The 13,704-nt window shown below is 36.4% G+C and overlaps 1 protein-coding gene across 1 annotated transcript in view; it reads right to left on the bottom strand.

The window, feature by feature from the left end:
• The window catches only part of LOC145979775 (uncharacterized), a 240,510-nt gene that overhangs the window by 185,737 nt on the left and 41,069 nt on the right, over positions 1–13,704 (bottom strand). Inside the window, exons 3-4 of the mRNA XM_083112754.1 lie at positions 11,071–11,148; positions 8,186–8,308 (exon numbers count right to left, since the gene is read on the bottom strand). Of these exons, the coding sequence (XP_082968880.1) occupies positions 8,186–8,308; positions 11,071–11,148 (201 nt within the window). The remainder of the gene's footprint in view (positions 1–8,185; positions 8,309–11,070; positions 11,149–13,704) is intronic.

Here is a 13,704-nt window from a genome sequence, read left to right as displayed (position 1 = left end):
ACCCCCAGACTCAACCTAGCCAACCAATAACCCTTTCCCCTCTTCACCGATACCACCCACCCTATGCAGTAAACACTGGTGAAAGTACCTTACATTTGTTTCCTATCTTCTAACTTTCTCTGGCAATATTGTACCAATGCTACAGTTAGTATTCTGTGCTCCTATACTTCATGAATCTGTGCACCTCTTTCTTCTCCGATGACAATGTGACCTAGGTCACGAAATATCAACATATTTCTTTTCCTGTGGTAGGGGTTTACTGTCTCCTTCATCATTTCTATATATTGTGTGATTATATACAATTTGTTTATATATAATATGTAATTCAGAAGTGCTAAATACTGTCACAACTAGCCACCATATATATATATGTAAAGCATCAAAAGCTTGAAGTTAAAACCAATTTTAACTCAAGCACAACAAAATTTCTCTGGCTATACAGAATCCAGCTTGTAACTACTGGGTTGCTTTTCCTGATCAAACAGGGAAGTTGTGTCATGGTAGCTTGTAAGCTCATCAGAAATGTGATACGTGGTGAGTTGGATGTAACCTCAGATTTTTAGAAACAACAGGAGTGTGCAAACATTGTCGTGGCCACACAGCCAATGCGTACCAGCATTCAGGTTCTGACAGCTGGCTCCTGCTATCAGGGGCGAGTGTCTCACTTGTTCTGTGATTGTCACCCAAGTCCAAGATAACAGAGGGGTTGCTGCCTGATTGGGTGAGTGTGCTTTTGCTCGTCTGCTTTCCTTACCTCTGACCAAACAAAGGAGGGCTATCCACAACCTGCAAAATCCAGGCAAACATTGTTTTCCTGCTACATCCCTCATACCTTGTTGACACCCTTGTCTTGCAACAATATATATATATATATATGGAATGGGACCAAAAATAAAGTTGAATCATTCTCTAGTGGGTAGGCTGACCAGCATCATCGAGTGAAGTTCTGGTGCCAAGTAGTAAATTTTTTTTGTTAAGTGCCTCTCGCTTGTTTGTCGATTTTTGTCATGGCTGAAAAGTTTGAACAATATGTGGCTGTGAAATTCTGTTTTCTGTTAGGGAAAATGACACAGTAAACAGTTGATGCTTGAAACAGCTTACAATGAAGCTGTTCTGAGGAAAACACAACTATAAGAGTGGTTATCCCAATTCAGGAATGCCAATTCCAGACCAACTTCACTCAGTGCAACCCTCGACCTCCCGAAATCATCATGAGAATTTGTGAATTGATCTTGAAAGACCGTCGCAGAATAATTGAGGAACTTGTTGATTTCACTGGTATATCCTGGAGTCTCGCCAACAGATTTAAAAAACAAAAAAAACAAAAACTTCAGTATTGTCATCCATGGAGATCTATGTTTTCCGCTGCTGGAAGTTCTAAAGAAAACGATGTAGAAATTTGGAGGGAAAAACATCTACTCACAATATGGTAAAATTGTCATTGGTGAAAAAAAGTTCAAATAAAAGACAGCTGCATTCCATCAGCATATCAATATCAATATCAATATCAATATCAATACTGTACTACAAACAAAAGATGCATACCAAGCAACAGTACAGCGAGTTCCAATGAGGATGGTGGCAGTGGCCACTGAAATTAATAGAACAAAGAAGAAAAAACAGTTTCGCAGATAAATTGAGTACGTTTCTCCATATTTATGAATATAATGTTAACCCTTAAACATAAACATAGGTCTTTACTTCATAATTAGAAACATCTGGTCTGAGAGACCTTATTTTTTAATATTCATTATTACATTTTTAAAGTTTTTTAGACAATAAAAGGGCAAAATTATGATTAATAACTCAAATTTATTGAAAACTAAAATGACATGGGAACAAAACAGAGAAAATGTATTATGTAAATCACTTCCAACTTTTACTCATTTGATATTGCACATGTGATACTTACTTCATAATTAGAAACATCTGGTCTGAGAGACCTTATTTTTTAATATTTGTTATTACATTTTTTAGTGTTTTTAGACAATAAAAGAGCAAAATAATGATTAATAACTCAAACTTATTGAAAACTAAAATTACATGGGAACAAAACAAAGAAAATGTATTATGTAAATCACTTCCAACCTTGGCATTGAATACGTAATGAGAAACACCCGGTCTGTTAGACCTGCATGTTTTCAAACAACAATAAGTCTCTCGTAAAAAAAAACAACTCACAAACTGAGCAGTAACATGTGCAGATTGTAGGCAAGTGGTTGATAATAAGATACTGTGGAGAGGGGTTGCCACACTGTAGAACACAAAACACTAAAGGTCTCGCAGACCAATTTTTCTGTTTAAGGGTTAACATTAATACTTTAACACTTAGGTCTGCATGTATTATCACCTACAGCTAGAGCATACTGCATACCAATTTGTCTGTCATTGAGGAAATTGTTATGAATACCTATAGGTCTGTGTAGATAAATTTCTCATGATATAAATTGTGACATATTGATCATACACAAATAAGAAACTTTATATTTCAATGAAATTATAGTCCTCCGACCTAACAGAATTAATTGATAAACCAACAAGAATCACTGAAACAACTGAATCTTTATTGGATCTAAAAATTTTTGATGATCTGGATATCGTATCTTCCTTTGAAGTATGTAATCCTATCAGAACCTCAGACCATTGTGTATGTGTGTATCTCTGCAGTATGCAAAGTGAAGATGCACCACAAAGTATGTAGGACTTAAAAGAATTCAATTAAGAAAATTTTAATTACGACACAGTGAAAATAAAATGCAACCAATCTATACATTGAGATAACATCAAGAAAACAAAATAGAGTTACTAGAGACAAATCACACTAAAATGTTTAATGATCACACCCCGATAAGAACTGTTAGAATCCAAACGAGTCAATATCATGGTTAACAAGCAACCTTAAACTTCTTATGAATTTGAGGGGAAGGGAGTGCACTGTGGAAATATAAATGTACCAAACTGGGTCTACATTTGGGATGCCTCCATCATGAGGTAGGAGGAAAAAAAGTTTACTTTTCATTTGTTACAAACAACTCTATGAAAACGCAAAACCAAATCATATAATTGAGGCCATGTTGTTGGGACTGATGAATAAGTAGCACATAATAATAAATCCATTTTTTCCCAGAGTTTCACAGGATCCACAAAAATGCCATGTAAAACTTTTCATGGAATCTAATTATCCTTGAAGTTTTGTTAAATTCTAAGTTTTCATTGATTTTGTAACAATATTATGTGAATAAACTGTATTTTGTGATTATGTAATAGGCATTGTCATGTTCTGATGTATTTTTTTAATGTTTTAAAGCAAAACTCTGGTAAAATGATACTTATAATTGGAGCGAAATACTCATGCACTAATATTAATCAATATATTGAACAACTTATAATTGTCAGTGGCAGCTGGCGGCAACTACGATGGCTAGTGCCAAAGTGATCAAGTAAATAGAAAAAAAAAACTCCACAATGCCCCCCCCACCCCCTCCTTGAGGTTGCGCCACTAGCCAAGATGTTTGTCCTCATTTGGTAACATGGAAAACAACATTTGTTTGAGTAATAACGTACTAATCTGATTCATCTTCACTCACTAACCTATCTTTATACACTACAGGAAACTTCCCTAAAAATATAACAATTACAAGAGGAAAGGAAAAACAAATCCTATCACCTTCTCCTCCCCCATGCACACGTATTCTAACTGGATGTCAAAAATATCTTTGTTATGAAAAGAAATTGACGAAATGCCAAAGAAAACTTGCATCATCATAGGATATTTTTAAAAAAGTCTGGATGGCCCTCTTGGTGCATCTATCTATTATCAAAAATGTTTATTTAACTTTGGAAAAATATTAGGTTCATTTCTCCAAAAGTAGGCAGAAATTACTTCCTCAACGGGTCTTACAAACCAGTCGTATTTAGCGACTTTTTTCTGAAGGTGGCAACTGTGTCGTGTCAACACTGCGAAAGTTCCCTCGCCAGGCCAGGCTAAGACTGGCATGGTTTCTTATGGGCTAAAACCGCCCCCTGCCACTTTTTTCTCGCTGAGACTTCTTCAACTCTCTGCACGTGTGTCAACTTGGTTAGGTCCATGATTAGGCTGTTGCGTCGCGAGGGTATGAACAAAACAGCTGGCGATGGAGTGAGGAAGTTGGGGCGGTCCTCACATCAGCTTGACCGATTGCAAGATTCGAATCTCCTTGTCTGTAAACTATCAATGTATTCATTTAACTTTACTTGGCGACATATGAATTCCTTCTGAGGGTAGTGCCATGGCACGGTGGCTCTACCCCTTGAGCCGCCGCTGATAATTGTTACAATTTTCAAGCAACGGTATTGGTGGCAATCAGTAAGAGTATTGGTATCAGTCCAAAGTATCGGTTCAGGTCAGCCCTACTCATGTCATAATAGGAAGACACCCGTAACCTTATAGGTTTGTCGAGTTTGAGCTGTGCATTGATGGGTCAGTGAGTGAGTACATTCCTCTATATATTAAGATTACATTCCTCTATATATTAAGATTAAGATCATGGAAACTTGTATAAACAAAGTTATTCTGTGCAGAAGAGTAATGTAAATTTAATAGAAAAATTCAAGTTTTATAACATACTAAAAAGGTTACTTTCACCTAGTGAACAAATGTTCCAACTATTATAATGATGAGTTAATTTTTGTACATGTAGTCAATTCAACACTAATTCATCCTGATTGATGAAAAAGTTTTTATTTTGGTACCCAAGTGCTCAAAACATTTATTTTAATTTTAAGCAAAGCAGCTTGTTCACATTTAGTTCTTGTAAACTCTTTCAGGAGAGGATGAGATCTGAATTCCCTCCACTGCAGCCTGTAAATATATTCTTCCTTCCTGTACAGTGGAATATACAATAATTTCTCATCAAATTGTCCATTACTATTTTCATTAACTTTTCTCTTGCATGCTAGGTATGTTTGAGGAATAGATTTTTACATATGATGCTGCAGAAACTGTCGGCAGCTTGTTCTGCATTCTCTACCAATTCTTGATGCCTTCATTGGTTGCGAGAACATGCAGATGGAGAATTTGCTTGGAAATATTTATGCATCCCTCTGTACACCTGTTCTTCTGTTTACCCCCACTGAAGCTGATGATGCGAAAATTAAAAATCAAGAAATATTTTCATTGTGTTGGGCAATTGTTTGTTATCTCTGTATACAATATGTGATTGGAAACATGTAATATTAAAAAAAAACTACTAAGTTTATAATTTACTATGACAACTATATTAGCATATACAAAATATTCTGATTTTGGTCTACTACATGTTAATACAGTCAACTCTCGATTCAACGACCTTTCACAGTTCCCGGGAAAAGGGTCGTTATTTCGAAGGGGTCGTTATTGTAATTTGCACCAATTTTCAGCTTAAAGGGAGCTCAAACGGACACAAAGATGCCTAGGAGATGGTAACACCATTTATCCTGGTAGTTATACAACCTGTTATGCACAGGATGCGTGTTGTGAGAAGGAAAATAGAACATGAAAAAGTTTTCACAAAAGAGAATTTAAAATAATGTTACTTTGTTTCAATTGTGCACAGTCGTTGCTTTTCCAGGAAATTCTTACAATTCTAGTTAATGAGAAACCCGTTTCCACTGAGACCTATGGAAAGGAAAACAATCTCTCGCTTATTGCAAGCGAAACTCGAAGAATCTTGACACCAGTCAGACTGGTGCCAGCAAAAGTCGGGAGATAATCGGGCAGAATGAATGTTGGATTTTATACGGGTCTACTGGAGCATTGTCTGTTACAAGATTAACTGGTAAGATTAGATCTCTCGGGAGAAACAACACAACCTCTCTAGGTACCAGACAAAAAAAATAAAGGCAGGGCTGTAATTTTCATTCTGCTTCGGCTGTGCATCGTAAAAAAAAAGTCACTTTTCTTTGCTTCAACCAACTTCATTCACCCTCCTTCCCCATTCAAGGGAGCAGTCCAAACTCCTTCCTTGACTTGCATTGTAATCCAGCGTGAAAAAGGAAATGCGCAACTTGCGATCTATTTTCACCCAAAGCCTATTGTAGGACAGGTCATTAAACAAGTGGCAGTTAATAATCATTCGGGTTTGGAATTGAATTTCACTTTAAACTGTATATTTAGTCCCGATTAGCCCATCAGCATAAAATGAACTGAAAACAAGCTTTATGAAACTGCGCATTTTCACATATCAAAATGGTAGATCGTTATTTACTCTCACGTTAATCGAGGATTTAATGTTGGATTTAGGAGTATTCTCGATGTCAAACACCCATCCAAAAGTTTTCCCCTTGAATAATGTCTTTTTAATCAGTCTCAGCGACCATTCCTACATTGAACACACTTTTTTTTTTCCTCCACATGAATGGTTCTGAAGAAAGGTAAATTAAATTTACAGTTGTGGTTATCAGAAGGCGCAGAACATGAAGTTATTTTAACACTTGTTTTGCTTTCTGGAGATCGAATGTCGTTATCGTCAAATCAAAACAGCTTTGCGAGATTCAAAACAATAACTTTTTTCTTCGCGCTGGATGAGTCATCGCTGTTATCTGCAAGCAAGAGCTTAGCAGACGCTAGACAAAACACTGGCGCCAGCTGCATCGTAAAAACAAAGAGACCGGCTGGAAGTTCGAGCAACAGGTGGCGGAAGAGAAAAGTCCCAGCATTTTAAAGATAACGCAACTGTCGAAGACGGATTAACAGCAGTGTAAAGAAGAAAGAAATGACCCTTGCTTTACGTTTTACCCGTTTTACCACGCAACAGACAATAATACGGGCAATATTTCCTATGCAGACAACAGCATTAAAAAAAATATATAATAAATAAATTTAAAAAAAACAACTGAATTCTGCAATTATCAACATTGCCGTGCACACCAGTGGCGGAGAATGAGCTGGGGAAAGGGGGGGGGGTCCCTTTTTGTTTTACTTGTTCTATGGTTTTTGTTCGCTTTCAAGAATATATCCAGAACTGGTTGCCCCATTTTAGACGTCAAAGGAAAGGAAGAGGGATGGATTCCACCCTCGCCTGGAATCAGCCCGCATCAGCAACAAAATCGTGGCTGAAACAATCTGCATCGCACCCCCCCCCCCCCTTAAGTTTCCTGACAGGAAAAGAGGGAGAAGGCAGTAAGCCAACGGAACACTTTTTTAGCAGATATTACGACATCGACACAATTAGGAAAACATATGAAGTGGGAAACGGGAGTTATGATGCGATGCACGTAAGATCGAAGTAAACTTTTGTGGAAACCTTAATGTCAACACATTAAGCGGGTTGACGATCTTTAGTTCACCTATGTGGTTTTGATTATCTCTAACAGTTTCGCTTTTTTATGAAGTGTTGCAGGGAACAAAGAACACATTTTGAATGAAAGCGGTTACCGGAAGTTGTCGGCTACAAGGCCGAGAGTTGCTCACTCACGGGAACCTGCTGAACTGACAGACTTCCAGGGGCCACACATCTGTATTTTCGAACATTCCTGCGATCTTATCTCTCAAGGTGGTGTATTTATCGATGAAAGAGCTTGACCTGCCATACACATTGGCAAAGACTGCAAGTCCAGCAGTCATTTCGGGCTGCTCCCACCCTTCCCCGCGAGTTTTCAGCAGCTCTTAGGACAAGGAAACAAAAGGTCGATTTAAAATAACATCCAAGCACATTCGATCTTCTCTTCTCGCGTATCCAAGAGAAAGCGTGGCAAAACAAGCCTGGCGCGTTGGGTAGCAGCCATCGGGTGCAGGGTAACATTGGTGCGCTTGAGGGAGGGGGGCCAGAGGTCAAGTGCTATTGGATATCACTCAAGCATGGTGTGGTGGTGCCTATTTTTAGTTCAGACCCAATTGTGAGCGGTAGAGCGCTCGTGAAGGAAATGAGTGGGGGAAAAAACAACGCATTTTTCGGCCGATTTCCTTCAATTTTTCAACTTCTTTTTTTTTCAAATTTTTCTAAATTTTTCAAAATTTTTCACGGTTCCCGGGAAAAGGGTCGTTACTTCGAGAGGGTCGTTATACCCGGGGTCGTAGAATCGAGAGTTGACTGTAGTTTTAAATATCGTTCACATAGGATGTTAATTGCAGATAGACATGTGTTTACATGCCTGCCAGAATAGTCAATTCCGGCATAATAAATTCCCTTATTCTGCAATATAATGACCAGTTAGAAATAAATATTACCTATAAACAAATTTGGTGCTTTGATTGATGTTTCTAAAAGACATTTATTATCCCAGTTAGTAGTATTCCATCCAGTGCATCCATCCTCTAATGCTGTGCATGTTAAAGTTTTCTGCTCTGTATCTGAAAGTGATTGAGAATATTAAAGTTTGAATTTGTATTCACAAAGATGCTTGATAGAAAGTACACTAACTGATCAAAAGTACCAACCATAGTCACACTTCCCCGTGAGACATTTGCTCACCCTTTGCCTTGATCACAGCTGAAATCTCTCAGGGACAATAGTCACCAGGCATCTAAATGTTTCTGGTGGAACAGCAAGCCATGATTTGATTCCTGAAGAGTCATAGCCAGAAAAGGCACTGATTTGGAATTAAGCTACAGTTCACTACTGCAATTGGATGTCCAGATACTTTTGATCAGATAGTATATATTTAGGCTGACCATACATCCCATTTTGACCCAGACAGTTCCGTTTCAGTGACTTGTGCTGGTTTTCCCATCGATATTATTAAAAAAAACTCTATTTGCTCCATTTTATAATAATCTAGGGGTTAACATAAACCAAATCTAAATTTGAGAGACATTTCATGCAAATAGCTATGTTGATGGAATTTTTCAATTAGAGTCAAGGGAATGCAGTGGCAAACCAGTTGGACTGCATTTCAAGCACTTCATAACAATCAAAACATTCTATTGTCATTGACAATTTGAGCAGACAACAGTTTACAAAATTTTCTGACTTTTCCAGTTTCTTCAGACCAAGTCATTAGGGCAATTCATGTGCTTACACATGTGTGTATAAGGAAGTCACTATATTTTAGTGGAAAACTTTTATGTATTGACTAATGGTAAACAAGGAACTATTGTATACACAAAAAACTGTAACAACTATAGCATAAATAATACATAATTTTAGTAGAATTTAGTTATATATTTATGAGTCTTCATAGCATCAACCAAACAGAATCCTAAAATTTTAATAAGAAAGTGGTAAATGCCAATTGCCTCTTATTATAGTAGAATTCTACATGTTAAAGACCAATGCAATTTCCACTGCAACTATTGGTAATGCTCAGTATATTAAACTAAACTATAGTTTGTACACAAGAAATGTAAAACTTTTTGTTTTCCCTTTCTTTCTTTGTTCAATATCCTACTTTTAGTGCACAACTACAAATATCTTGATTTTTCCAGAAACACAGTAAATTTCCCTGACATTTCCATGACTTCCAGGTTTTCCAGACTGGTACACACCCTGAAATTCCAGGAACTGTTTGAATCATTTGGAAGTAAAACATGATAATGCACACAAGTATGAAACCAATAAAAATGCAGGTGAAAGTTCGTCCATTACATTGTGGTATATATTATATTACCCAGATGTTCCCCCACCCAGCGTCGAATAACATGGGTACCTGGGGGAAACCCTGGGGGGTAAAGGTGGTCAGGGGCGTGATGCTGATCACATCACCCCACTCACGACCGGATCAAGAAAGTGTGGGGCGTTACCACCACACCCCCTATACGCCTTCATGGCGTGGTGCTATGCACAGGGGAGCACTTTACCTTTTTTTTTACCCAGATGTTCCTGTGTGCTTGTGACCATCACCAACTAATGAAGAAACTTCATTCACTATTGTACAGCAACTAGAGAATGTGCAGCAACTGAATTCAATGTTAACTCAATTTTGAACAGTGTGCGCATTATCAAGTTTTACTCCCAAGCCACTCATATCATTCCACTAGGCCAAAATTTTGCAACAAAGAATGGAATTCCACATCACCCACACTTACAAATTTCCCTTTTGAAATGACTGTAAAATATGTATGCTAGAGTTGTTTCTACATCATGTATAAAATCTAGGAGCAAGATAATGAAAACTTGCTATAGGCTATACTAAATTTCTTTTCTTAATATCATTGAAATATATAAATTCATGCACACTACTCTGTATATCACATTAATTCATATTTGGAAACTGAAAACCCAAGTAACCACAACTGTTAGGCCAACATCAGTTTTAACGTGGGAAAGGTTGGCTTTACATTGGTTGGCAAATTGGCATTGGTCTTAAGTTGGGCCAATGGTGGTTGCCATGGAAACATGAGTCAAAATCAGTTTTAAAAACAACTTTATCATGCTAGGACAACTTTCAGGACTATACTGTACATTCCAGAGTGTAAAATAAATTACATGTAATAGTGTCTCTTTTCGAATATTTCAGTCACAGCATATACAGGAAATATAATATATTTTTAATGAAAGTAGAATATAATTTTAACTTGCAGTAACTCACCAGTCCTTTGTCAGCTGAGATGGATGAAAGGTGTGTTGGGAATTGCTTATTGTTTATCTCTTTAGCTGTAGTAGAACAACAACATTCTTACAGGTATTATTGTGAAGGTGGTTAAACAATGTTATGTGCAGACCAAATTCCATGAAAGGTGGAAAACTAAGTATACCCAAGAAAGTTTTTGGGCTACCACTTGAAGGTATGGTGCCTTGAAAACAATGATACCATGTGACTGAGAAAGTGCAGTGTATTTTTTTTTATTTTCATAAATAATTTGTGCTATTGGCTTCACAATAAATTATGTATATATCAGAACACAAACCCATCCATTCTTTAGGTTTCAGTATGTTGGGCCAATCTAAAAACCATACGTAGGCTCAATATAGAAACCACACCTTGAGCCAAAATTACCATTGCCCAAAGGAATGTTTTTACATTGGGTCAACTGTGGGCCAACCATTTTCAGGACAGTTGGCCCAACGTTGGGCCTACCTACCACTTTTGGTTACTTGGGAACACAAGAAGTTCAAAATTTATTAATAGCTTAGTAAAACCTGTGTTTCAATTTTTACAAACAAATCTTCTTACCAATAATGTTTGTATCATGTTCTTCCAGAATTTCATCAATATTTTTGAACCTAACAATTGTTGTGATATCGTAAGCATCTGAAATATAAAAATTAAATAATTATGTATATTTTATTTTGCAAAATTCCAATTAGGTTGATAATGCACATAATGCATATCACATTTATTAAGAATGCACACACCCACATCCACATACACATGTATACATATTTAATTAGAGCTGAGCTCATACGACTTTTAACTGATAGTAATATTTTTAAATCCAAACTTTTATCAACAGCAACAATGGAAACAATTTAAATTGAGCCGAATATTAATAATTAAAGTACATAAGAATTCCTTTGTACCCATATCAGTTTATTTGAGTTTGCCTAAAAATAGTGATTGGTTCATTTCTAAGATCATCATAATATTCTAATGTTGCCATTTATTTAAAAAGTCCATTTTGGCTTTTCTGGTGAAGAAATAAATGGTAATTGTGCATTTGAAATAATTTCAAGGACATTTAGATTTTTCAAAAATGCCAACTAATATTTTATGAGCCCAACAAATACAGCCAGACTTCAAAGATAGTGGTATTGGTCACTGACAGTTTAACTACTGTCTCAAGTGATAAGAGCTGATATTGATACATGCTAATTTTAATCTAGATTGAAATCAACTTTACTCTTAGACTACAATCCAATCAGTAGATATTTACTTAACATTTAAGATATTTATTTACTTGATAATGTGAGAAATCATTTCATGGAATTTGAGTAATTTTTGTAGAAAAATATAGAACAATACACCTATACAAGAATACTAACCTACAATCACAATTACTTATATGCCTATGTGTACTGTACTTCCTTCAAGAAAAATTTCAAATGTGTGCATTTCTTAACTGTGAAATTTATAAAATTTGATAAAAAGACTGGAAATGGAAGTGATTGTAAAGGAAGCAGATGAAGTCATGGCAACTGAGGAGATTAAGGGAAGAGAGCTGTGGTGGTAAGAAGACTCTTCAAGTTGTATATCACCACACAAGAGTCATTAAAGTCTTTGTAAAGTCATCCACTATGACCAACAAAGTAACACAAAGCCCTCAAAGGTTGCACAAAATGTACAGATGTTGTACCAGTCAAGTGCCCGTGGCCATCAGGATGACTTCCATCTACTTGTGATGATTTGATTAGCACTCGGGAACAATAGTACAATGAAGATGATATAAGTCAGATGTCACCAGGGGAAAAGATTATGTAGTGTTGATTAAATGAAATGGTGAGAAGATCCAGAAGCAGAAGCTACTGATTACTGATGGGCTTTTCAATTGTTCAGTGAAAAACATTCCCCTACAACATGTCACCTGTCTAAATTCTGTAGCCATCTTATGTCAAAACCTTGGCTCATGTTCCTCATACAACCTGTTTGCGCAGATATCATGAAAACATTCTGTTGCTACTGAAGGATCTTTCAAAGCCTACGGAATAGCCTGTGCCTTCCGAATTTTGCTTGTTTTTGGATGCAGTTAACATGTGGTCAAGAAAGTGTATCATGCATGCTTAATATTTCTTGTGTGGCATGTGTGATTGAATTTCATGGTAGTTTCTGTTCTTTATTTCCTACTGCTGACATTGATGGAATGCTCTCTCATCCAGCATTTCAGGTATTAGAGAAGCACATAACATCATAGTTGTTGACCAGGACATTAAAAGGATGAAACCATATGCCCAATGCTCTGGAGGGTACTGTCAGAAATATGACCTGAAATGACAGTGGCTTCTCTCCAGTGATACAGAAATTAATGAACCAGCATGTCATTCATTTACAGTTGTCGCTTTTGTTTTGGCAGGCTATGCTGGTCAGAAGACCAACCATTAATATGCTGCACAGATTTCATCAGCATCAGATTAAGACCCTGACAGCTATGAAGTTTTGAATATGAATAGATAAGACGTGCAAGAAATCTTGTACCTTTGTTTAGATAGGGAAGATCATGGTTGAAATGAAGTTGCCTATAAACCAGTATTGTATGTTTTTGAACAACGTGTTCATGTTTTTGACACTCCAGTAAATGAAATGCAGGGCTAGGCAAACAATCCTGCCAAAGTAGTTTCCTAATTTGTGGATTTTGTTTCAAGTCACTTTTTGACTGTCTCACCTGATACTAAATATTTTTTTTTTTTTGTCATATGTCATGGTATTGTTCAGAAGACCAATATTATATTTTGATCATTAAAAGGACTTTTTAGCTGGGCTTCATTATATTTTTTTGAAAACAAAATGGCACACTATTTTGTAAAAAAAATTAAGTATCATAATACAAATACAATTTCAGTTGCCTTGACCTGACATGATGAGCTTGATTGAACAATTTTTAATATTTCAGACAAAAGGTCTTAATTCACTGAAATTGGAAAATGTTAGCATGCACTTGTTGAAAAGGTTTCCATTAAGGTAATTCCATCACATGGATTACAGACAGAATATCTATTAAAACTAATTTACATGTTGTGGAAATTTGTAGTTTTATTACATTGACTCAATACATATAACATGACAAGTAACATATTGTACATTATATGTAAGTGTTTGATACCCAGTGGAGGCACATAGTAGTTTGGATCCCACTTTAAACTGTAGGTCCAGTCC

This window comes from Lepisma saccharinum, chromosome 26, assembly GCF_977018435.1.
Source record: "Lepisma saccharinum chromosome 26, izLepSacc3.1, whole genome shotgun sequence".
Taxonomy (NCBI): domain Eukaryota; kingdom Metazoa; phylum Arthropoda; class Insecta; order Zygentoma; family Lepismatidae; genus Lepisma; species Lepisma saccharinum.
This window is presented reverse-complemented; position numbering and strand designations above follow the sequence as displayed.